The sequence below is a fragment of the Gymnodraco acuticeps genome, unplaced genomic scaffold (assembly GCF_902827175.1).
Source record: "Gymnodraco acuticeps unplaced genomic scaffold, fGymAcu1.1, whole genome shotgun sequence".
Lineage (NCBI taxonomy): Eukaryota > Metazoa > Chordata > Actinopteri > Perciformes > Bathydraconidae > Gymnodraco > Gymnodraco acuticeps.
The window spans coordinates 336,223-362,990 of record NW_022990385.1 but is presented as its reverse complement, the minus strand read 5'-3'; the positions used below and the strand labels follow the sequence as shown (position 1 = coordinate 362,990).

The following is a 26,768-nucleotide window of genomic DNA, read 5'->3' as shown; positions in this document are numbered from 1 at the left end:
ACAGCGATCTCACTCTGCATGACCCCAATGTCATAACAACGGCTTTGATACGGTCACTAGTGCAGGTGAAGAGATGTCGGTGAAAAGACAATTACAGTCTGACGCAAGCAAGAGGGGAAAAAAAGAAACTAGAGCATCACTCAAAGGTGGGTTATTGTATGAGTCAAATGTACAACTTACGAATGTTTTAAGTCAAATGTCAAACTTTTGCCAATTGCCATATTAAAGCATCAGCTGCAATTCACGACAGGAAGAAGGCGGTCTCTGCATAGCATAGGCTAATGGAGATGCAGTTATTTCCAGCATTCTTTATTTTCCATTCATTCAAGTATGTTATGCCTTTTATCTGCTAATGTACAGGAGGAAGAGTGATACACTGTATGTCTAGTTGGCTTACATAACAGTTAAAGTTTACAGCCTAAAATACATGGAGCATTTTTTCCCCTTTGCACATTTCATGGTGATGCTCAGCCTCTCCCCTTAACTCCTAACAGTCATCATCATGTCAACCACAACACAGAGAAATACTGATGGAAATGTGTGTTTAGTTGTTGATACATTGCTGACAGAGGGAACTACATTTGAATACAGATTTAAGAAATATTACTTTTTGAGCATGTCATAAGCATGTTTTATCTTGACTATATTACAACTATATTATAATAAAATAATATAGTATTTATATTATTAAATTAATTATGATTATTATTATTAATAAAAGTAGTTTATTTGCATTAATTATATTTTAATCTTTTTGAGGCTAGTATTTGGCAGGAAATGCAGACGTATTCACCTGTAAACGCATACTGAACGACATACATGCACATTTGCCATTTACCTCACTGTATAAAAAAGTAACTGTGTTGATAATAATAATAATAAATAGGAATTATATTTGCAAAGTACTTTGTTCCCAACATTTTTTGTTTGACTCCTGTCGGTGGGGGGGGGGCTCATCTCACAATGTCGCTTGGGGCCCCAAGCGACATTGCATGGCCCTGCATGGCCGTATCTGGACTGCAATAACCTTCATGAACCTTTTCAATCTGGTTTCCGTACTCGCCACAGCACAGAATCTGCCCTACTCAAGGTGACCAACGACATTCTCCTCTCTGCTGACTCTGGTTCCCTCTCAATTCTCATTCTCCTTGACCTAACAGCCGCATTTGACACGATCAACCATTCTATCCTCATCAACCGCCTCCAGTCTTCCATTGGCATTACCGGTACTGCCCTCTCCTGGTTTAAATCCTATCTCTCTGACAGACATCAATTCATCTCCATTAACAACTCCAAATCCCCCACAGCCCCCGTCAATCATGGCGTCCCTCAGGGTTCTGTACTTGGTCCCCTTCTGTTCATCATCTACATCCTCCCAATTGGACAAATCCTCCGTCAACACCAACTCCAGTTCCACAGCTCTACCTCTCAACAAAATCAATTTCTCCAACCACACACTCCCAGCTCAGCACCTGCCTCACTGACATTAAAATGTGGATGCAAAACAATTTTCTAAAACTTAACTGTGACAAATCGGAACTTATTGGCCCAAACTCACTTACCCGCTCAACCCAAGATTTTTCTCTTACCATCTATGGCTCCATTGTCAACCCCTCCACTCACATCTGTAACCTTGGCATCATCCTCGACCCCACCCTCACTTTCCTCCCACGCGTCAACCAGGTCACCAAAAACGCTTTCTTCCATTTAAAGAACATCGCCCGCATCAGACCATCCCTCTCATCGACCGCTGCTGAAACTCTGATCCATGCCTTTATAACATCCCGACTGGATTACTGCAACAGCATACTTTTTGGATCACCTGCATTCACACTAAAACTGGATATATCCCCCCCCCCTCTCTCTGGTCGCTACAATGAGGAAAATAAATTACGGGCCAAAAGTTTTATTTACAAGTATTAAAAGTAAGCAGAGGACACCAAACCAACACACACACACACACACACACACACACACACACACACACACACACACACACACACACACACACACACACACACACACACACACACACACACACACACACACACACACACACACACACACACACACACACACACACACACACACACACACACACACACACACACACACACACACACACACACACACACACACACACACACACACACACACAATCAGGCTACAGCCGTTGTTCATTTTATTATGTGAAGCACATGGTCTTAGAAAAATATCGACTCTTTGTTTGTAGATATCTACTAAACTACAGCATACAAATACAGAGAGTAATGTAGGCCTGTTATACTGAGTGATATATATTATACACTGCTCTGCTTTCTGCATGGACCTCACAGCTGTTCTCTCTAAACTTTAGGCTTCTCAATACTCTAATTTCCCCTCCTCGACTCCTCGACTCCTCGGTCCTCCGGTAGTGACCCGGAAATGAATTTCAGCGCGCCATGTTGAAGGACATCTAATTTCTCGAGGAGGCTCTCTGGAGGAGCTCTAACCGAGGATACACTGATGGTTCCTCCACGGCTCCTCCGCGGATGTATTTCCGGGAACAGTGATGTTTAAAAGAGTCGTAACGCACGGCCAGACTTATCTCAGCCAATCACAGCTCTGCATGCATCCCCTGGATATTATTTTATTAACTGCTTTCATCGCGACACAATGTTTACAGTGTGAACAGCTGTGAGGTCCGTGCAGAAAGCAGAGCAGTGTGTAAAATATATATTACTCAGTATAACAGGCCTACTCTCTTTATTTGCTTTAGTTTAGTAGATATCTACAAACAAAGAGTCGATATTTTTCTAAGACCATTTTGTGCTTCACATAATAAAATACACAACGGCTGTAGCCTGATTATGCTTTAGGAGCTGTAGGTGTGTGTTGTACAGTGTGTAGGTGCGTGTTGTACAGTGTGTAGGTGCGTGTGGTACAGTGTGTAGTTATGTGTGGTACAGTCAGTGGCGACGGGTCATTAGGGGCAGGTGGGGCACAGCCCCACCTAGTGTCAGCAGAAAGTATTACAAATAATAATTACAAAAAAATACAAACAAAAAAAAAAATATATAAAATATATTTTAAGATCATGTTTAATCATCTGATTCGTCTGTACATTGCTGTTTTAGTATGTGTTCTTCTAATTAGTGTCTACAGTGTGTGCCTATTGAGCTGTTTAGAGCCATGCGTCATCTCCGGGTATCCCATGTGCCTGTTCTGCTGCTGATAGCTTATTATCTTAACTTAATCGATCGTTTTAAAACTCTTGATCACGGCAACTGCCTGACGTTGTAATCACACGTTACTATAACTTAAACACTCACAACTCTCCTTCTCTTAGCGACTGTAACTCCACAGTTGCCTACACTCTTTTCGGGTTTGCTAACGGTAGCTACTTTAGCTTGATAGCTAGCCATGGCTCTTTCCCCACCCTCGGGTGCTATTTCCTGCTCTAACTGTCTCATGTTTGGTTACTTCCCTACCTCCTTTACTGGTACCGGTACATGTGTTAAATGTAGTATAGTTGTTAGGTTGGAGGCGGGAATCATAGCCATAGAAGCCCGGCTCCGCATCTTAGAAAGTAACTCAGCTACAGTAAAGCCCATGTTAGCCGGTGCGGACCGGCAAAAGGTAGCTCCTATTAGCCGTCCCCCGGCAACTCCCGAGCAGCAGGGAGACTGGGTGACTGTTCAGAAGAGGCATAACGCGAAACCCGCAGGTCCCCACCAACCCGTTCACGTATCTAACAGATATTCCCCACTCAGCGAGACACCCGCTGAGAAGCCAACTCTGGTTATTGGTAGCTCTATTATGAGACACGTGAAATTAGAGACCGAAGCCTCCACAGTCACATGCATTCCGGGGGCCAGAGCGGGCGACGTTGAGGCGCATCTTAAACTGCTGGCTAAAAATAAACGTAAATACAGTAGGATTGTTATTCACGTCGGTGGTAATGATGTTCGTATACGCCAATCAGAATGCACCAAACTTAATGTGGAGTCGGTGTGTAGTTATGCTAAAACAATGTCGGACACCGTAATCTTCTCTGGTCCCCTCCCCAATCTGATCAATGATGACATGTATAACCGCATGTCATCATTTCAGCGCTGGTTGTCTTGGTGGTGCCCAGCAAACAATGTGGGCTTCGTAAATAATTGGACAGCCTTCTGGGGAAAACCTGGTCTGATTAAGAGAGACGGCATTCATTAAGAGAGACGGCATTCATCCTACTTTGGAAGATCTCATTTCGGCAAACATTTCAGGGCTTTGTGGACTTAATCCATGACAAACTGGAGTTGAGAACAGGAGGCGGAGTCGCAGTCTTACACGCTTCTCTGCAATCTCTCCTAGGCAGTCATCCATAGGAATCCCGAACCCAATAAAATACCCAATATTAGCGGTGTGTGTGTCTGCCCAAGGACAAGTTAAGGTAAAACCTAATAGAGGTGTCATACATAATAACCTAATAAAAGTAAATGTAACAACTACAACAGTGCAACAAAACAGGAAGATTAAATGTGGTCTCTTAAACATAAGATCTCTAGCATCTAAAGCAATATTGGTAAATGATTTAATATCAGATTATAATATTGATATATGCTGTCTCACTGAAACTTGGTTGAGATATGAAGAATATGTCAGCATAAATGAGGCCACTCCACCCAGCCATATCAATACTCATATTGCCCGAGGCACGGGCCGAGGAGGTGGAGTTGCAGCAATCTTTGACTCAAGTTTACTTATCAATACTAAACCAAAATTAAATTATACCTCCTTTGAAAGTCTCGTTTTTAGTCTTACGCATCCGACCTGGAAAACTTTGCAGCCAATCTTATTTGTTACAGTGAATTCAGAATTCTTATCTGAATTCTCTGAGTTTTTATCAACTTTGGTTCTTAAAACAGATAAAGTAATTATCGTAGGTGACTTTAATATTCATGTTGACGATGATAAAAATAGCCTTACTGTTGCATTTAACTCTATATTAGATTCTGTTGGTTTTTGTCAGAGTGTAAATAAACCAACCCACTGCTATAATCACACTCTCGACCTTGTTCTGACTTATGGTATTGAAATTGAGCAACTATTAGTCGAACCGCATAATCCTGCATTATCCGACCATTTCTTAGTAACTTTTGAAGTACTGTTACTAGACTACAAAGCATTAGTCAAAAGCTCCTGCAGCAGAAACCTATCTGTTAGTGCTATAGCCAAATTTAAGGAAGAGATTCCACCAATACTTAACTCGATAGCATGTCTGCATGTAAGGGAGGAAACTTATACAAAATGTACACCACCCCAAATTGATCATGTTGTTGATAGTGCTACAGATGCGCTGCGAATAAAATTAGACTCTGTTGCTCCTTTGATAAAGAAGAAAATAAAACAACATAGATTAGCTCCATGGCATAATGCCGAAACCCGCAAAATAAAGCAAAAGTCGAGACAACTTGAAAGGATATGGCGTTCCACTAAACTTGAAGAATCTCGTTTAATTTGGCATATTACTCTCAATGAATATAAGAAAGCACTGCGTAAAGCGAGAGCAGCCTACTACTCTTCATTAATAGATGAGAATAAGAATAATGTAAGATTTCTTTTCAGCACTGTAGCCAGGCTGACAGAAAGCCACAGCTCGATTGAGCCTTCTATTCCCATAGCACTGAGTAATGATTTAATGTGCTTTTTTAACGATAAAATTGTTACTCTTAGAAACAAAATTAATGACCTCTTGCCTTTGACCAGTATAGTGTTATCAACAGCTCCCGGAAACGTAAGTTCTAATATTACACTAGATAGTAAACTAGAATGCTTTTCAGCCATAAACCTTGAACAATTAAATTCAATGATTCTCTCTTCTAAACCATCAACGTGTATGTTAGACCCAATTCCAACTAAGCTGTTGAAGGAAGTTTTTCCATTAATTAGCACTTATTTATTAAATATTATGAATATGTCTTTATTATCAGGCTATGTTCCACAATCATTCAAAGTAGCAGTGATAAAACCGCTTCTTAAAAAGCACAACCTCGATCCAGAGGTTTTAGCCAATTATACAGTAGACCTATTTCCAATCTTCTGTTCCTCTCAAAAATTCTTGAGAAAGCGGTCGCAAAACAGTTGTGTGATTACTTAAAAAACAATGATTTATTTGAAGATTTTCAGTCTGGCTTTAGAACACATCATAGCACAGAGACAGCTTTGGTTAAAGTCACAAATGACATTCTAATAGCCTCTGACAAGGGACGTGTCTCTATTCTTGTTTTGCTCGATCTCAGTGCTGCATTTGATACTATCGACCATGATATCTTATTGCAAAGACTAGAGCACTTACTTGGCATACAGGGAACTGCTTTAGACTGGTTTAGGTCCTATCTATCTGAACGCTCTCAGTTTGTACGTGTCAATGATGAATCTTCCACGCAAACCAAAGTTAGCCATGGAGTGCCACAGGGCTCAGTGCTCGGACCTATTTTGTTCACATTATATATGCTTCCATTAGGCAATATTATAAGGAATCATTCTGTAAACTTTCATTGTTATGCGGATGATACTCAACTATATTTATCAATCAAGCCTGATGAAATTAATCATCTAAATAAAATTCAAGACTGCCTTAAGGACTTAAAAACGTGGATGACCTTAAACTTTTTGATGTTAAACACGACCAAAACTGAAGTTATTGTACTTGGCCCGAAGAATCTATGAAACAAATTATCTAAGGATATACTTACTATGGATGGCATTAATTTGGCCTCCAGTGAGACTGTAAGGAATCTTGGTGTTATATTTGATCAGGATTTATCCTTTAACGCCCACATAAAATCAATTTCAAGGACCGCCTACTTCCATCTACGTAACATTGCAAAAATCAGGCATATCTTGCCTCAAAACGATGCAGAGAAACTAGTCCATGCATTTGTTACTTCAAGGCTGGATTATTGTAACTCTTTATTATCAGGGTGTACCAAGAAGTCAGTCAAGTCGCTTCAGCTGATTCAAAATGCTGCAGCTCGTGTACTAACCACAGTTAGGAAAAGGGACCACATTACTCCTGTTCTGGCTGCCTTACACTGGCTCCCTATAGAACACAGGATATAATTTTAAATTCTTCTTCTCGCCTACAAAGCCCTTAATGGGCAGGCGCCATCTTACCTCAAAGAACTCATTATACCCTACTGTCCTACTAGGGCATTGCGTTCCAAGAATGCAGGGTTGTTGGTTGTTCCTAGAGTCTCTAAAAGTACAATGGGAGCCAGAGCCTTTTCTTATCAAGCTCCACATTTGTGGAATCAGCTTCCAGTTTGTGTTCGGGCGGCAGACACCCTATCCGTTTTTAAGAGTGCGCTTAAGACCTTCCTTTTTGATAAAGCTTATAGTTAGGGCTGATTAGATTCAGCCCCTAGTTTTGCTGATATAGGCTTAGTTTGTCGGGGGACATCTTACTTCTTCCTTCTCTCTGTCTATACCTGTGTACTCTCATGTTCCGATTAACCCAGCTTCCCCAAATGTCTTTCTTTTTGGTGTCTATATACGCCGGGATCCGGAGTCATGGATGATCCTGCGCTCCTCTGTCCTGGATCGCGAGCCCTGGATCTTGAGTCGTTGCTGTGGTCCTGGATCATAGGTCCTGGATGGATATCCTCGTGGATTCATTTTCCTATTATACACACATGCATTTCCAAACATTTGGACTACCTACTGTATGTTGCAAATGTATTATCTTTTCAATTTACACACGGTATCTATTGCACGTCTGTCCGTCCTGGGAGAGGGATCCCTCCTCTGTTGCTCTCCCTGAGGTTTCTCCCATTTTTCCCTTTAAACTGTGAGTTTTCTTTGGAAGTTTTTCCTTGTACGATGTGAGGGTCTAAGGACAGAGGGTGTCATATTGTCATACTGATATTTTGTACAAACTGTAAAGTCCACTGAGACAAATGTAACATTTGTGATATTGGGCTATATAAATAAACATTGATTGATTGATTGATTGATTGATGTGGGACAAAACCCGATCCTGCCCCTCCCTCTCACTGTCTAAGTGAACGGTGACTCAGAGTATTTTCCTATTTAATGTGTGTGGCAAAAAAATAATGACCATAGGGGCATAGAGCTGCCATCGCCACCATACGTCATCTCACATAATTCAGAATTGATTGGCTGTAAGTACGTCACGTGTGGAGTGCTGCAAAACGTCACGTGTAGTTTGAAGAGGAGACGAGAGAGCAGCATATAGCTAACATCACCAGCGATTAAAAGAAGTAAAAAACTGAAAGAAAATGAATGAAGTTGACCATTTACTGGAGCACACATTTGAGACACTTAGTCTCGGAGAGAAACTGGAGGTAAAGCGCCTCGGTGCCCACCATCCACCGGATTTCCAAATGGTCCAGACTGCGGGCAAAGTTAAACGTGGGTTTAACGCTGAGTGGTTTGCTAAAAAGAAATGGCTAACGGCGAGCATCCAGAAGAATTCCCTCTTTTGCTTTCCTTGCCTGCTTTTTGGTGAAGATCAAGGTACTTGGTCGAGGACAGGTTACAAGGATTTAAAGCATATTTCGGAGAGGACAATGAAGCATGAGAGCAGCAACAGTCATTTGGAAAATGCCGTAAAATTGGGATTACTGGGAAGGGTGAATGTTGCAGCTCAGATTGACAGCTCCTACAGACGCGGCATTGATTCTCATAATAGGAAGGTGGAAGAAAACAGGTACGTGCTGGGTCGGATCATCACCTGTATTAAACTGTGTGGGAAATGTGAGACAGCACTGCGGGGCCACGACGAGTCGGCGGACTCTCTGAATCCAGGGATATTCAGGTCAATTTTCGAGACAATGTGTGAGGGCGATTCCAGGCTTCGACGGCACTACGAAGCTCAGCCCGTTTTTAAAGGGACATCAAGCACCATACAGAATGAACTCTTAGACTGCATGTATGATGTGTAGAGGGAGGAAATAGCCAAGCAAGTGGACAACACATCATTTGTTGCCGTTCAGGCCGACGAGACAACCGATTTCTCCTGTAAATCGCAAATGGTGATTGTGCTGCGATACATTATGCCTGACCTCACAGTTACAGAGCGTTTTTTGGAGTTTGTGGAAGTAAAGGACAAAACTGGTGTAGGTCTCTCTAACAGCATCAAGGCTGTTCTGGAACCCCTGAAGCTGAAAGAAAAGCTAATCGCTCAGACCTATAACGGGGCGGCCGTCATGAGCGGTAACGTGCGCGGGGTACAGACGGTGATGAAGAAGACGTACCCAAACGCTCAATTTGTTCACTGCTACGCCCACCAACTGAACCTGACCCTGCAGCAACTGTGTTCAGCAAGGATGAGCATCCTGAAGGTGTTTTTTGCAGATTTAACTGCTTTTTCCATTTTTTTCTCCGGTGCTCCAAAATGTGTTGCAGCTCTTGCAGAGGCAACACAGAGACGCATACCACGGCCACCGGCTGTGAGATGGAACTTTAAAAGCAGAACTGTGAACTGGGAGACCCGAGAAGCACTGCTTCAGTGTATGGAGCATATACGCGCACAACCAGGATGGGATGCGGTCACCATAAGTGAGGCATACGGCCTGTCAAAGAAACTGTGGGACCGAGCATTTATGCAGCTCCTGGAGTTTTTTTCGTTGCTTATGCCAGAAGTGGATGTTTTATACAACACTCTGCAAAAACGAAGCATCGATGCACCTGGGATCAACAGCGCGCTCTGCCGTTTCAAGGAACATGTCCAGAAAATGAGGCAGCAAACTGATGCATTGGCCGCCACCGCTCATGATGGAACAGACGAGCCAGGCCGACGAGTCAGCAGCACAGCGCCGGTGATGAAGGAGGCTTGTGACACAGTCATCTCACAGGTGGAACAGAGGTTCTCACAGAGTGACCATTTGATCGCTGCAAAGCTCGTTGACAGCTCATTCTTCCCACAGCATGTCCTGTCATTTCCTACACCTGAGCTTGACTGCGCCGTGAAACTGTGGCCTGCGTTGGGAAACAAGGAGAAGTTGAAGTCTGAGCTGACCACGCTCTACCGCCACAGTGAACTTCACACTGGAAACACTGCCCTGTCTCTGTTGAAATCCATTCACGAGAACAACTTGGAGGATACGTTTGCTGAGACTGTTATTTTGGTCAAAATAATAGTGACAACTCCGATGACGACATCCGAGTCAGAGAGGAACTTTTCCACCCTCAAAAGGATAAAGACTTTCACTCGCAACACCATGGGACAGCCGCGACTTAACGCATTGGCCATGCTTTCAATTGAAAGCCAGTTGATCCAGCAACTACAGGACTTCATCCCCAAAGTGATAGACACATTCTGTCAGAGGAAGGACCGCCGTGCCGCTTTTCTTTTCAAGTGAGCCTTCAGCTTTGGTAAGTTCATTTATGTCATATATTTTGTTGATCTTATATGTTTTGCCTCTGCTGGATCGATTGATATTGTGACCTCGGTGATGAGTGTCTGTGTTTTCCTGTCCCATGTTTTAATGCTAAAGCATTACGGTTGTTGTTATTGTTAAGAATTACTTTGTGATGGTGACCTTTACTCCATGTATGAAGGTGCATTACTATGACATCCCCACGCTGTGTACGTAAATGTATGCGCTCACAGTGTTGCTCCGTGTGGTCTTCAGTATGTAATTTGACACTCCCCCTCTCTCTCTCCTCCCCCCCTCTCTCTCTCCCCCCTCTCTCTCTCTCTCTCCCCCCTCTCTCTCTCTCTCCTCCCCCCCTCTCTCTCCCCACCCTCTCTCTCTCCTCCCCCCCTCTCTCTGTCCCCCCCCCTCTCTCTCTCTCTCTCTCTCTCTCTCCCCCCCTCCTCTCTCTGCCCCCCCAGTTTTGTACACATAGAAACACCACTGGGTACAGTGTGTAGGTGTGTGTGGTACAGTGTGTAGGTGTGTGTTGTACAGTGTGTAGGTGCGTGTTGTACAGTGTGTAGATGCAGCGGACAGACAGGTCTCAGTTGGTTTGGTGTCCTATGCTTACTTTTAATACTTTTGGCCCGTAATTTATTTTCCTCATTGTAGCGACCTGAGAGAGAGGGGGGGGGGGGGGGGGGGGATATATCCAGTCTCTGATTGTGTTATTATGAGAGTGCTCTCATTCAGTTTGATTCTGAAATTGTATATATTTATATAAATGTCCGCATCTGTAGCCTGTTATTGTCTCATTATACCGCACTGTGAATGAATCAAAGTAAATATATAAGTGGTCATGAACACATCTGTCCATCAGACAGAGGGCTGCTGTGCCTCCTGTCATCATTAATGGACGTCTCTTTAAAATGACCGCTCAGAGGAGAGGAGTTCTCATTTCTCTAACCGCCTGCTGCTTCCCCTCCTCTCTCCTCGGCTCCCCTCCTCAGTCCTCCGCTCGCATCTCCTGTGGGCGGGACTAAGTCTCGAGGATAGGAGTCGAGGAGGGGAAATTAGAGAATTGAGAAACCTTTCGTGTAAACATCACGTTGCGATGAAAGTAGTTAATAAAATAATATCCAGGGGATGCATGCAGAGCTGTGATTGGCTGAGATAAGTCCGGCCGTGCGTCACGACCAGTGGCGGCGCCAGAGTATTTGTGTTGGGTAATCTATGGTAGGGCTAACCCATACAGTGGTGGGGCTCAAGTCAGTATTTGTAATGTAATTACATACACGCTATATCGCACCCCTTGACAGTGAAACGCACGCGTGAGGCTTTTATTAGCTTTTATTAGTCTCCTTTTATCAGCTAAATTACATCGAGAGCAACAGGTGTGAGTTAAACAATACAATAGCCTATTCTGCTAATTCCACGTTGTTACAACATGCTACGCAGCGGCAGAAACAAGACAAGTTGGCATATAGAATTGACATGGAGAGAGAGAGGGAGAGTGAGGGAGACAGAGACAGAGACAGAGACAGAGAGAGAGAGAGAGAGAGAGAGAGAGAGAGAGAGAGAGAGAGAGAGAGAGAGAGAGAGAGAGTGAGTGAGGGAGAGAGACACACAGACACAGGTAAACAGAGAGAGACAGACACAGCACACAACAGGTTGCCTGTGTCTCTATTGTCATACAAAACACTTTTTCAAATGACCTAATGACCTATTCAAAACTCACTATTCACTCTTCAGGTGGGTCGTGTGACTCTGGCACCTGTTCGACTTGTACCTCAATGCGAGGGCGTTTAAGAACAAATCCATCCATCCGAAATATACAATTAATCCTAGAAGTTCTGCTGTCTGTCTGCAATTTACTCGGCGCGAGTTTGGGGACTTTTCACTGTGAACGTGATGTATCAGTAATGCATGACGCAGCAGACCCAACGTTTTGTTTCTCTGATTGGCTGTAGGTCTGTTCAAATTGCATTCGGAGGCATTTTGATCTGACCGCGGCCGTGCTGATATTATAACGCGAGAGAATGTCCACACCTTTAGTGTAAAAAACTCCCCCACTACTTAGACTATTCCTTGCACCCCTCTAGCATAAGCCCGAATGGTCTCAACCATATTGCGTCAGTAACGTGCACTTGTTGTGACAGCAGGATCAGTTTGTGTGTTGTGGACACGACCGGTAGATTTTCGCAATCCGTGTTCTCAACATGCTTACTTTAACATACTTTTTCATGGTCGGGCTAAGGTAGGGCTAAGCCATTTCTTCGTATGGCTGTAGCCTACCCCAGCCATACCCTGGCGCCACCACTGGTCACGACTCTTTGAAACATCTCTGTTGCCGGAAATGCACGAAGGAGCCGTGGAGGACCGTGGAGGACCCATCAGTGTATCCTCGGTTAGAGCTCCTCCAGAGAGCCTCCTCGATGCTCGATGCTCGGTCCTCGAAGTGCATTTAGAGAAATGAGATGTCCTTCAACATGGCGCGCTGAAATTCATTTCCGGGTCACTACCGGAGGACCGAGGAGTTGAGGAGTCGAGGAGGGGAAATCCCAGAAATTAGATACGGCCCATCTCCACTCAGCTCTGGAAACATTTCATGTCTTCTCCTGACCCATAGCATTTACTGAACTTAGGATATTTTGAGTCTCCAAACTTTAGGAAGGTAAAAAATGTAGTTGCTGGAGCACACCTTGAATATTTTTTTATAAAAGTCACACTGCTATTTCAAAGGGTAACTTTTGCTAGACAAAAGTGTTTTTGAACAGATGAACACATGGATCCCTAAATCTAAATGAAATCAAATAACAATGGAACATTTGCTACAGTAGTTGCCAGAGTATAGAGTAATTTGTTCCTTAACAGGAAATCTACCACCAATCCAGTGGTCATGGTTAGGACCTTTGCTAACCAGGAGTGCAAAGTAACAACATGGTAGATCTTGAGAAATAAGTAACAACATATTAGAGATAGGTGATAAACAACGACAGCAACACTTTTGATGTTCCAGAGACTTAGACCACAGCTTGAAAGCGTATAATGACAGAGGTATTGTCCATCAATACACACCATCTATGCCTTGTTATGGTCAGCTGTGGGATACAAGGCAGATTAATATTCCAGGTTTTTTGTGGGTTAATTTGATGACCTGTCATTTTGTTTGTCCATAAAAAAAGGAAGAAAAATGATATCAAACTCACCTGTTTCCATTACATTTTATATAAAAGTGATGTTTTAAGCAAGCTTACACGCTGACCAACATTCTGTCTCCTCCATTTCTGTACTTATTTAGCCTGTACACTTTATAGTAACTCAGTTTTACGTGTTGGAGACATCACTTTATTCTTACACAGGTCATTTTGGTAATGGCCAGCAGGTGTGCACATTCCTGTCCTGTCTCAAATGTATTCAGTAGTTTCTTTATATTGTGTATTATTTGGATACTCTAGTGAGTATGTACTTTCTTTTGTAATTTAGTATATATTTGCTGTGAATGGTCATTTTTAGTTGTATTATATTTGTATCTTATTGTATCTTTTAAATATGTTAACTCATGTAATGCTTGACAACACTGCTGCTGTGAATTAATAATTTCCCAATGTGGGATGAATAAAGTATCTATAGCATCTGTCATTTTAAGATATAGACAAAGCATACATATGGAGTTTCTGTTCTTCTGCTGTCTGAAACTCTTTCTGCAACATGGACAGGAGATAAATATACACACAGGTGATAGTACATAACCAGACAGATTTGAACATTTCTTTCTATAATGTCCTAAATCTTTGGATTACTCAACACTTTAACAACATGTCAGAGGCAGGCCTGTCTAAAATACAGTGACCTCTGTTATTGTGTGTTTCAACTATTCAAATAATCTGACACTAAGCAGTGGAAGCTTCTCTGCAATACGAGTTACACCCTTAAGAGACGTTTTTAAGCAAGGCACAGGAAACTCCCTACTGATCCATGCGCTGCTATTACAGCCATCAACATGGGTTACCATGTTTTAAATGGAAACCCCAACCTAACATCATAGATGCCAGGAGCTGTGAGAGACAGGTATTGTCCAGCACAGTCCAATACAGTATCCTGTCTTAGCTCCCCTGTAGTTGGATGAGTCAAGTTCCAAAAATATTGATCGTACATTTCCAGAGTTGGGTGTCTGTTCAAATTGCATTCGGAGGCATTTTGATCTGACCACAGCCGCGCTGATATTATAACGCGAGAGAATGTCCACACCTTGTACTGTAATAATATTACTTTTGTCGGTAACAGAGTAGTGTAATGCGTTACTTTTATAATTTAGTAATCACACTACAGTTACTAACATTGCCCCGACACGCGTTACTTCGTTACTTTTATAAAATAATCACACTCACTGACAGACTAGAGGGGTTTCCGCCGCAGGTTTATATACATGTAGGCCTATGTAATCTGCGCGACTTGCGAGACCACATCTCCACGTGCAGTGCTGCATAAACATGGCTGAGTCTTTTCATCGTAAACTCCCTCAACGGGGCCGCTCGCTCTCTTTTGTTGATCGCCCTCTCACGGGTGAACAGTTCAATGTCCCGCTTCATTGTAGGAATTCTGTCTCTACCACTTTACTTTGACCATCTCTGTTACTAAGTTATGGAATACTAAATACATAAGTAATTAGATACCTTACCGTTACTGCCCTCATAAAGAATGATAAGAATAATGCGTCTTGAACTGGTTTCATTAATTAGTGTCTTGACGTTTCACAGACTGTTAGTTTGTTGTGGTAGGCTGGTAGCCTATTTTAGAGAAAGACTTGTGTTATGTCTTCCTTAATGCAATAGTAATTTGGGGTGCAAGTGGAGTCTCGCAGAGGCAAAACTGTGGCGCGCACACTGTAGGTGCGCCGCAGTCTGCGTGATCTGCCTGTAGGGAGGGGCGGGCCGGCCCTGCGAGTAAAGTAACGAGTAAAGTAACGAGCAAAGTAACGAGTTACTTTATGTAGAGAGTAATGAAGTAGTGTAATATATTACTTTTTTTTAAAGTAATATGTAATATGTAATATATTACTTTTTTTTAGTAACGACCCCATCTCTGTAGTTACATTTCCCATTTCACAATAAAATCTTAGTCTGTGGCTGCGCTCCGGACAACTCAGAGGTCAGAACATCCTCAGTTTAAATACAACTTCTGACCACGAGCTTTGAAGGTGCAAACAGAAAACTTGAATGAAACCTTATATATATCCTATATATATATAAGGTTTCATTCAAGTTTTGTCTTATTATATAGGCTACGAAAGTAGCTGCTTCTTCTGGGTTAACGGATTTGCCAAGTCTATAAGAACACTGACTTTGATAAGTGTCCATTTTATAGTAGGAGATCAAAATGTTCAATTTCAGAGGTGTGTGCATAAACCCCATCTCTTTTAGATGTCTGTTTTTAGTGGTGTCCAAGCCAAAATAACCCTAACCATCACTATGACATCATCAGGGTTATTTCCTGAAAGGAAATCTCCAATCTTCTCCAGAGCCAGAAGACAAAGCAATGTTTTGGATGATACTCAATCTGATCATTAGCTAAACCGGTTTTGATATAGGCAAGCCATATGAAATCGGCTTGCCCCTTTATGGATTTTAGGTGATCCCAGGACAATCTGATCAAAGCCTCCTGCATTCCTTTAGTCTGAGACAGATCTAAAGCATGTTGAGTGTTTGCTTGACTCATGTCATGTTCTGCTGCTTACGTGGAGTCCTGGTTAAAGGAGGCGCAGCCGAACTGCAACCCCGGTCCGTCCGCTCCACCGGGCCCCGCTGCCTCTCCGCCGGGCCCCGCTGCCTCTCCGCCGGGCCCCGCTGCCTCTCCGCCGGGCCCCGCTGCCTCTCCGCCGGGGCCCGCCACTCCGCTCTCCATCCCGATTCCCAGCGACCTCCTTCCCTCCCTCCGCCCTGGATTGGAGGCCTGGGATCGGCTGCACCTCTTCGCTCGATGTCGGCGGAAGACGGCTCCAATGTGGGAGAAATGCCGACCTGTAGGAAGGTCGGTGGGCGGCCGGAGCAGGGGGGGCTGCTTTTCTCTGCTACGGAACAAATACTAGCGGATTTCACTGGGTATTTGTGGAGGTCGGTTATCCAGACCCTTGAGGAAAATAACTGGAAAACAGAAGCAAAACAAGAACAGCTGACAGCGCTACGTCACGCCCTCGCCTCCTACTATTGGCTGGTAGTGAAATTATGTTGTCACTGCATTTCATTTCGATTGGCCAAGCGTGCTCCAACGTGTTTCTATTGGATGCTTGCTTGCGCCTTGTGGGCTCTGTTTGTGTCCGTCCATTCATGTGACGTAGGGTACACCCCCCCTCCACATACACACACACACGCACGCACGCACACACACACACACACACACACACACACACACACACACACACACACACACACACACACACACACACACACACACACACACACACACGAACAGTGAGCAGCAGGTTGGCAGCAGTGGACCCTCAACGTTCACAATCTCCCCCCTGAGTCTGTGTGTTTGTACAAGAAGCTACAAACGACATTACATTATGATCACATTAATAACCAAATAGTCCAATAAAATAACATATTATTTTGGAATAGGCTGAGGGTTTGTGTGCAGAATGAATAGGCTACTTGATTTGTTTGTGCTATTTTTGAAATGCTTTATTTACATGTAGCCTATTTATAAGTCCTGACCTGCTTTAACATTTTGAAATCAGGACTTGTGTTTGTTACAGAGTCTATATGGCGCGTTTAACATAGGCTACTGGGTGTTTCTCAATCGCGAGGATGCTGGCTTGGTAGTCGCGTACTTCCAAGTCACCTCCTTCAGAAACGAAGCAAGTATGCTTCCCAAGCCCCCAGGAAGTGCGCCGGAGTCCGATGAGAATATTCGTTGTGGCCAAACGGCGGTACTATACTTCCTTTAGGTTGCTGGGCCCGGAAACACTTTTTCCCATTGACTTACATTGGGAAAGAGTGGTCTGTAACTCGTTGGATAATTTTAAAACTAAATAAACAACCCAGTATAAACACTTGTATAGCCCTTATTAAAAACATTCGTTCCTCAAGTTGTAAAAATGTGCTAATAATGTTATTTTGAGAGTTATTTCCCTCTGCATTATGAACGCGCATCTAACCCACGGGACCGCGCTGCCCGCCACGTTCACGTTACGTGTTCAGCACTACATGCGTTTCTCTTTACCCATGGATGCACAATAACAACGGACCATATCGCCTTACTGCCATCCCACGGAGCTGTAATAATGGATATATTGCACATGTTTGCTGTAATTCATCATTTGTAAAATATTATACTACATGGGCTGTATGATTAAATCTTGTACCGTAAATGTTGTATTAAATAAAGTTAATATTACTGACGTAGATTAACGTCCCTGTAGCTTCTTATTGCACTTGCAATATACCATTAAAAGAGTTGAACGTAGCTGTTTGCTATTAGGCCGACTATATATTAAGTCGTCATATTTATACATATAGGCTATCAATAAAGATATGTGTCAAAGCTCTAATCAAATTAACAGTTGTATTCATTATAATTGTATATATATATATATGTATATTGCCTGTGTTGTATATGTATACACACAAATGAACAACCTTGTGTTTTTTGTAGTGTTTATTTTAGTGTTGTTTTATTCTTATCCACATTTTGATTTCAGAGCACAGGCCAGGAGAATGCTGGGCACAACATCACGCTCAACAGTGAAGCTGGCAATGCTGAACAAAACCAGTTATAATATTTATTCTGCTGAAAAAGTGAAAGCTTTACGAAAATGGAATTAAAAATACATAAGCATTTCAGGTAGAAATTAGCATTTTATATAGAAATTCACAAATATAAGAAATTAAACCTAAAAGAGATGTTAACAAATGTATACCTCTGATGGCTGGCATAGTAGAACAAGGTGAACAAAATAGTGACACAAAATGTTAATACAATTTATATAGATTAAAAGGTAATATAATATTGATTACAATTATTCTATTAAAAAATCCACCAAACATTATCAACAGGAAAGCCCTCTGAAGGCATGTTATGGTTTGAAAAAAGTTGAGGATGGGGTCCAGACAGTTCAATCAGGAGAGACTTCATTTTGTTTAAAGAACATTTATTGACACATGTCATATGATAAATGTTAAGTCTTTGGCGATTAGACCCCGATTCTGAAATGGTATATCTAAAGGGGGAAATGCAGCCGTGAGCATATAGGGAACCCCCCGGGGTCTAGACACTGGTGATGATGATGCTGAAGATCTGGATTTGATGAGGAGATGGGATGAAGAGGAGGTGTGATGAGGTTTTTGGATTAGCTCTCCTGGTACTGGATGTGATGAAAGGAGATGGATGGGGGGGGAGGGGGGAGGCGGGCGGCAGCATGAACACCTGGAATCACAGCTGACTGCAGGAGAGAGGAGAACCATTTTAAAAATTGTAATAATGTCAACAAGACATGAACAGATATAACCACTATCATTCAATTCTGTAATTGCAGGTTTGTTAGCATGATATTTCAAACATAAATGGCCTGTCTTAGTTTAAAGCCCACTCACCATATTTATATTTATATACATGGTTGGTATTTAACAAAAAGGGGTGTTGTAGTGTGTGATATTGGTATTTATGGAAACATTTTACACCTTTCCTTCAAGTATTATACGTTTTAGTTACTTGTGGGGTACTTAACATGAATAATCACAGTTACTATCCATTTACTCCATCACATTTCAAAAAGAAATAGGCTATTGTTATTTTAACTCCACCACAGTAATCCATCATCAGCTTTACTTTTTAGATACAGTTTTAACTCACAATTGATCATAACAGGCTTCAACATATACATTTTTATATATTACCAAGTGGTTTCATGTACAACCCACACAAGTATCATGCTAAATAAAGCTCTGTTGCTTGGATATCACTAGCGTAATATAAAAGTACATAACGATTGATGTGTAATTTAGCATAATTTACTAGCTAGCCGCTAGCTGCTAACTGCCGCCTCGTTAATATAAATCCAGTACCAGGCGGCCAGGGTCATCAAAATCAATACTGACCCTTGGAACGTCCCAGTAGTATTTTGGTGTCATAATGTGTGGAGATATAACTAAGAAGAAGGATGGGTCTCTGCGGCCCCCTTGTATTCTTCAGTACTTCAGGATGATAGTGGCCGTTTCTCAATCTCGAGGATGCTAGCTTCCAAGCCAATATTTCAAGGATGCTACGTCATCGAGTGCCGCCAAAGTACTGTTCCAATCTCCAGCATACTTGGAATTCCACAGAGGCCGCGTCCTTAACATTTTTGAAATTTCGAGGCTGCACATGGGTAGACTTTGCGTCCTTAAAATCCCCACAATGCTTTGCGCACAGACCAATTTCAAAAACCCTTGCGGAGAATGGCTGAACCGACGCAGCACACATTGAAATGTAAGTACACTGAACAAAAATATAAATGAAACACTTTTGTTTTTGCTCCCATTTTTCATGAGATGAACTCAAAGATCTAAAACATTTTCTATATACACAAAATAACCATTTCTCTCAAATATTGTTCACAAATCTGAAAAAATCTGTGATAGTGAGCACTTCTCCTTTGCCGAGATAATCCATCCCACCTCACAGGTGTGGCATATCAAGATGCTGATTAGACAGCATGATTATTGCACAGGTGTGCCTTGGGCTGGCCACAATAAAAGGCCACTCTGAAATGTTCAGTTTTATCACACAGCACAATGCCACAGATGTCGCAAGTTTTGAGGGAGCGTGCAATTGGCATGCTGACAGCAGGAATGTCCACCAGAGCTGTTGCCCGTGAATTGAATGTTCATTTCTCTACCATAAGCCGTCTCCAAAGGCGTTTCAGATAATTTGGCAGTACATCCAACCGGCCTCACAACCGCAGACCACGTGTAACCACACCAGCCCAGGACCTCCACATCCAGCATGTTCACCTCCAAGATCGTCTGAGACCAGCCACTCGGACAGCTGCTGCAACAATCGGTTTGCATAACCAAAGAATTTCTGCACAAACTGTCAGAAACCGTCTCAGGGAAGCTCATCTGCATGCTCGTCGTCCTCATCGGGGTCTCGACCTGACTCTGGTTCGTCGTCGTAACCGACTTGAGTGGGCAAATGCTCACATTCGATGGCGTCTGGCACGTTGGAGAGGTGTTCTCTTCACGGATGAATCCCGGTTTTCACTGTTCAGGGCAGATGGCAGACAGCGTGTGTGGCGGTTTTCTGATGTCAATGTTGTGAATCGAGTGGCCCATGGTGGTGGTGGGGTTATGGTATGGGCAGGCGTATGTTATGGACGACGAACACAGGTGCATTTTATTGATGGCATTGTGAATGCACAGAGATACCGTGACGAGATCCTGACGCCCATTGTTGTGCCATTCATCCACCACCATCACCTCATGTTGCAGTATGATAATGCACGGCCCCATGTTGCAAGGATCTGTACACAATTCCTGGAGGCTGAAAACATCCCAGTTCTTGCATGGCCAGCATACTCACCGGACATGTCACCCATTGAGCATGTTTGAGATGCTCTGGATCGGCGTATACGACAGCGTGTTCCAGTTCCTGCCAATATCCAGCAACTTGGCACAGCCATTGAAGAGGAGTGGACCAACATTCCACAGGCCACAATCAACAACCTGATCAACTCTATGCGAAGGAGATGTGTTGCACTGCGTGAGGCAAATGGTGGTCACACCAGATACTGACTGGTTTTCGGACCCCCCCAATAAAGCAAAACTGCACGTTTCAGAGTGGCCTTTTATTGTGGCCAGCCTAAGGCACACCTGTGCAATAATCATGCTGTCTAATCAGCATCTTGATATGCCACACCTGTGAGGTGGGATGGATTATCTCGGCAAAGGAGAAGTGCTCACTATCACAGATTTTTTCAGATTTGTGAACAATATTTGAAAGAAATGGTTATTTTGTGTATATAGAAAATGTTTTAGATCTTTTGAGTTCATCTCATGAAAAATGGGAGCAAAAACAAAAGTGTTGCATTTATATTTGTGTTCAGTGTATGTAGTGGCGTAGAACATGTGTTGGTAAAAATATGTTACTTTGTTACATTTGTTATCACCAAAAATGTGTTCCGTGAAAGTAAAGCAAGTTCATAATTAGATAGACGTGGTGAGGTATTTATTTTCGGTACAGTTTATGTTGAAACACCCCCCAGGATTGCCAAAGCACCCCCTAAGCACCCCCAAGAAATATGTTTTATTTATTTTTTTCAAAAAATTATTATTATTTTTATTAAATTAAATCAGAAAAATTATTGATTACATCAATGCAAATGTGAAACAAACAAATGTTTGACCAAAAACATAAAGCCAACACAGGTGATATGATTAGGCCAATGGCCAGCACCCATTCGATTTTTGACCTACCGATAGGCTAAATGACTTTGTGACACTTGAGTGACTTCCTGTTAGCTGGAGCCCCAAATTATTTGCTAACAGCAAAGTGACAAATGGATCGTTTTTTAGTCCTTAAACGTCCACGTGTGGACACTCAATCAAAACCACCTGAAAGCGAGAGGAATTCTGCACATAATAGGCCTCGTGAGTACAAGTAGCTTACTTCTGGGTCTGTTTCATTCAAGCTCTGCTCTGTGTGTGTGTGTGGCACGAGCCATTTTGTGCGCGAGCGAGAGAGCTCGCCTCGCGCACCAGTGGGTATCTACCGGAGATCGTTGTGGTTAGCATCTGGTGCTAGCTAGTCAAGCTAACGGATATAAGGAGCTTTTTCAACAACAGGGTGGAGGGAGAACTCTCTCCTGTCAGACTGAGAGTCTCAGATAACCTCAGCTCAGGTGAAGTAAAGGACTCTCAGTGTTTAGATAGTTAACTTTAGTCTAGTTATCTCAGTGGGTCTCAAACGATTTGTTTTAAAAGGGGAGTGATTTGTAAAATATCTATAAAGAAATAGAAAATCTGTTTACAGTTCTGTTTCATATGGGTGTTGAGAGATGTATCCATAGATCTCTTAATGTTGCTCTCAAAGTGCACCAGATTGATGCTTTTAACTTCAATATTTAAAAAAAATCACCACTAGAGGAGGTGAGGACCCTCCTAGAGGAGGTGAGGTCCACTCCCCACTTGTAAAAATAGCACTTTACCCCTGCTTACACCTAGGTTGCATTCCAATAGTCCATTTAGCTTAGGAACCTTCCTAATGGAGTGAAATGACCCGGAAGTACGTCACTGGCAGCCATGATAAGTGCCGTTCCAATTCTCCAAATGAAAGGAAAGGAGGTTTCAAACTTCCTTTATAACCTCCTTTAGCTTAGGAACCACTGGACCTCCCTAACCGAAAGGAGAGGAGAAAATGCTGCCCCACAATGCATTGCAGCCGCAGCATTTGCCGTCACTCAACAGTCGGCCGTTCACGGACACAAACGATTATGGGAGAAATTATATCATGAAAGTTACGGTGCTTATTACACATTTTAAAACGTATGTGGTAAGTTGCCAAAGTGCTTTGTTTTGAACGTTCATCAGTATTATAATCAAAAAGAGAAATATAAACGTTAGTTTTTACTGAAATGATCAAATAAAGTCAACATTTCACTGAGCTGTGTGGGGTTGTTCAACTTTTAATAGATGTTTGAATGGTGATATACACAGCGATAGATGTTAAGGACTAACGTTTATAATAAATACATTTGTATTGATTTTAAGATCTTTTCATCAATCATACGTATTGGGATCATTTGTATTAATGTGGACCGGAGGGAGAGGGTGACGACGAGCAGAAGTTTCACTTTCCTTTTTTATTTCAATTCCAACTTTGGTCATGAAGAATATGTTTCTCTGTTGTCCACGTTCATAAAGCATAAAGCAACAGCATCAGAGCACGGTGCAGAGTCTCTAGATGAGTTTACAGTAGTCCCTCGTTCTTATTAAACATCCATGTTGTAGTCCGCTGTACAGAAAACTGTAGTTTCCATAGTTTCCCCACAGCAGCAGACGCACATTCATGACGTCCGCTGGCGCATCATAAACACGTCGGATAGTGAAAGTGCATTCGGATTCTCTAAAGTACCGCAGTCTCTTCTCCTAAATCCTTTTGAATTCTCCTATCCACTATCCCTTAACCCCGTGACGTTTCACTCAGAGGTCAAGGAATAGGAGATAGGGTTAGAATTTAGGAGCTGATTTTTGGATTATCGGAACGCAACCCTAGGCTGATTATCGAGCCTTCATTGTTACAGTCGCGGGTGCACTGTGTGTGCGTGTGGGGAGTGTTGCAGTCAGGGGTGAATGTGGTTTGAATTTCTTGCAGGTACTATAATGCTACCCCGACCTTCATTGGTTCATATTGTTCTCCTCCCGCCCCCAGCTTCATGCATCCCTGAACACAAACTTCACATTTGTAATGCCTTTATGGGGTAGAAATTAGAAACACTTGACAATATGTGACCCGCTCTATCGAAATCAGTCGGAAGTCGCAACGGCTCATTTCAAAATAAACGTGGATTTACGTAAAAAACTATTTTTTCGGTGTTCGGGTGTTTTGTTTGATTTTAAACAAACAAAGTCTTGGCTTTCAGAATATGAAACTTTTATTTCCAAAATCACACGATAAATATATTTTTGAAGCTTGTAAAGGGACGAAGACAGGCACCTCTCCCTCGCAATCTGCTCTTCCGCAGCGCCGCCCCCCCTCCCTCCGGCTGAAATTATGAAAGAGTATAGTAATCATAGATAACACGGCAGGGTCCGTTACAGTTTGTTTTCATCTGATTTCAATTAAACAAAGTCTTGGCTTTCAGAATATTAAACTTGTTTCGGCAAATTCAGGTGATAAATACAGCTTTGAAGCTTGTAACGGCATAATTACAAGCGGAGAACGGAGTAACTTAACGTCACTGCAGGCATAACAACAGCCGGTGTTTCTCGTGAGGGTTTTCCCCGGGAAACAAACACAATACGCACATACACAAACACGTACACACGCACGCACACACACACACACACACACACACACACACACACACACACACACACACACACACACACACACACACACACACACACACACACACACACACACACACACACACACACACCACACACACACACACACACACACACACACACACACTTCCCCCAGACCAGTAATCCAAACCAAAATATCTTCCCTTCGTAGTATAAATTCCACGGGTGGAGCTGTCAATTCTTCCTGGTCCTCCGGACCGCCTGGAAATCTCTTACCGGTACTAAGGACCGGGTAGGACCGGCACACTTTCAACACTGGTTGCAGTAGAAAATTCAACTGTAGCGCTGGTGCATTAATGGGAAACCCTTAATGTTTGAGCACCCTCTATGAAACGTCAAGCTACCCCACAGCACCCCCTAGAGAAAATCTCTGGCGCCGCCACTGGTCTCAGGGCATCTTAATATTTAAAAACCTATTAATGTGTTATACCAGATTAACGAGAAGAATCTCAGCTAACTGACGATACGAACCATTTTTACCGAAACAAAACACAAGTATCACAAGAAGCGTTAGCATTAGCCCTTAGCTAAAACGGGCAGATGCTACATTCGGTGCTAACTAGCAAAAAACGATCTTTAAAACGTAATATTTTCTGCACAAACTACATATCATCTGAAAGATGATACTCCACAGATTATTTTGTTATAAGTATCATCACTGTAAGACACAAACTCACTGAGCTAGCAGCCAGAACAGAGAAGAAAAAAAACAACAGTTTTCAAAACCATAACAATAATTATGTTTTACCCTTGCTGTTTTGTGATCAAAGCTCGTGTTAAAGGGTATACAAACGCTGCTTAAGGTTAATCCAATGTCTCTTAGTCACTTTAGAATTGTTCCTGATAATCTATCATTACATTCATGGCAGCAGAGTAGGTATAAAGTTTCGCAGTCCCGAGCTAATGCTGTCTCACGTGCTGTTTACGCAAACCTCTCTCTACTTGACGTAAGTGTTTAGCGGGATTTACTAACTGTCACTCGATTCTATTGGCTCTAACGGTTCAGAAAAGGTGTCAATCACCCAAATCGACCAATGGGTTCCAAAGATATGATCCTGCGTAGTATAAACTACGCCCGCTCCATTACGCATTACCACAGCAGGACAGCACCACAGCACGCAGCGACGATAGCAGGTAACAGGTAACAGAGCACATTTCAAGGAGGTTGATTTCTTTGCTTTTAGATCTTTTTCTTGTGTATCCTCTTTCCATTTTAGCAAATAATGGCAGCCAGAAGGGAGAGCTTCACCACCGAGCAGGTGCTAGAGATGCTAGCTGACGATAGCGGGGCTATTAGGCCGCAAGGTGAACCTCGAAAAGTCCTTTAGAAAAGAAATCCCGCTCCACAGAAGTGAAACTACACAATCTTTAGTTCATAAAAAAGAACGATTCATGCTTATCCACCAAAAAAAATTTCGTCGCTAAAATTCCTGCCAATTCTTCTAGGCACCTAATTATTGGCTGAACTATTCCCTTCGAAGCGTAATAATATCTTGGTCCAAAGTCGTGCCACGGTTCATCACGTGATCGTGCTACACCAATTGGGTAGCTGCATATTGTCAACAGAAGTGAAAGATGGCGGCCGCCATGGTTTCATCGAGTAGCGGAGACGAGGAAAACGCACCAGAAAGTCTCAAAAAGTCAAAATTGTCAACACACAAACATTGTTACATGCATATTACGTCTGTGAAGCACGAAAAGGTTGATTGTTTTACCAATACAAGATGGAATACGTACAGGACAAGCTTACAACGGTTGCTCGGCTTGAAGGGAGACTCTCGGAACGTGGTGGCTGAAAACCACAAGCACTGTCTTGATTTCGAGTTCGAAGATATTCCTGAGGACGCTGGCTTCCACCACACATGCTACATAAGGTTTACCGACACAAAGGCCATGACGAAGGTGGAAAGACGGCTCGCACGTGAGGGAGATCAAGACGTTAGGGAGGACCTTGAGGTCGAGCCCATCCCATCGACGTCTCGCAGCACGTACCGAAGCCAAACAGAGAAGCTACGATCAAGGTCAGGCCTGCCAATCGCAGGCTCTGGCCCCGTCCTTCCTGCCCTGTGCATTATATGCAAGATGAAGGAGAAAATGATCATCAAAGCAGGCAAGCGACAAAGGGATCAACTGTGTAAGGCTGAAACATTAAAAGCAGGTAAGCAAACCCCCTCCCCCACCCACACACCACACACACACTACACACACACCACACACACATTCTCTGTGGTTGAATAACTGAAAGGTACAATTATGTGTGAGAGATACGTCAACAAACTCATTGAGTTGTCCTTTTTTTCCGTTTAGGCAAATTGCAGAAAGCTGCTGAGAAGAAAGATGACCAAAGTGTTCT

At 42.8% G+C, this 26,768-nt stretch overlaps 1 protein-coding gene across 5 annotated transcripts in view; it reads right to left on the bottom strand.

Moving 5' to 3' along the window:
* The window catches only part of wipi1 (WD repeat domain, phosphoinositide interacting 1), a 65,801-nt gene extending 49,271 nt beyond the window's left edge, over nucleotides 1-16,530 (bottom strand). For 2 of the 5 annotated variants that reach the window (XM_034224412.1, XM_034224413.1), the window contains exon 1: nucleotides 16,087-16,530. In XM_034224412.1, the coding sequence (XP_034080303.1) occupies nucleotides 16,087-16,253 (167 nt within the window). In that variant the 5' untranslated portion in view covers nucleotides 16,254-16,530. The remainder of the gene's footprint in view (nucleotides 1-16,086) is intronic. The other 3 variants (XM_034224415.1, XM_034224414.1, XM_034224416.1) reach the window with 3 other exon arrangements.
* Nucleotides 16,531-26,768: the final 10,238 nt, after the last annotated feature.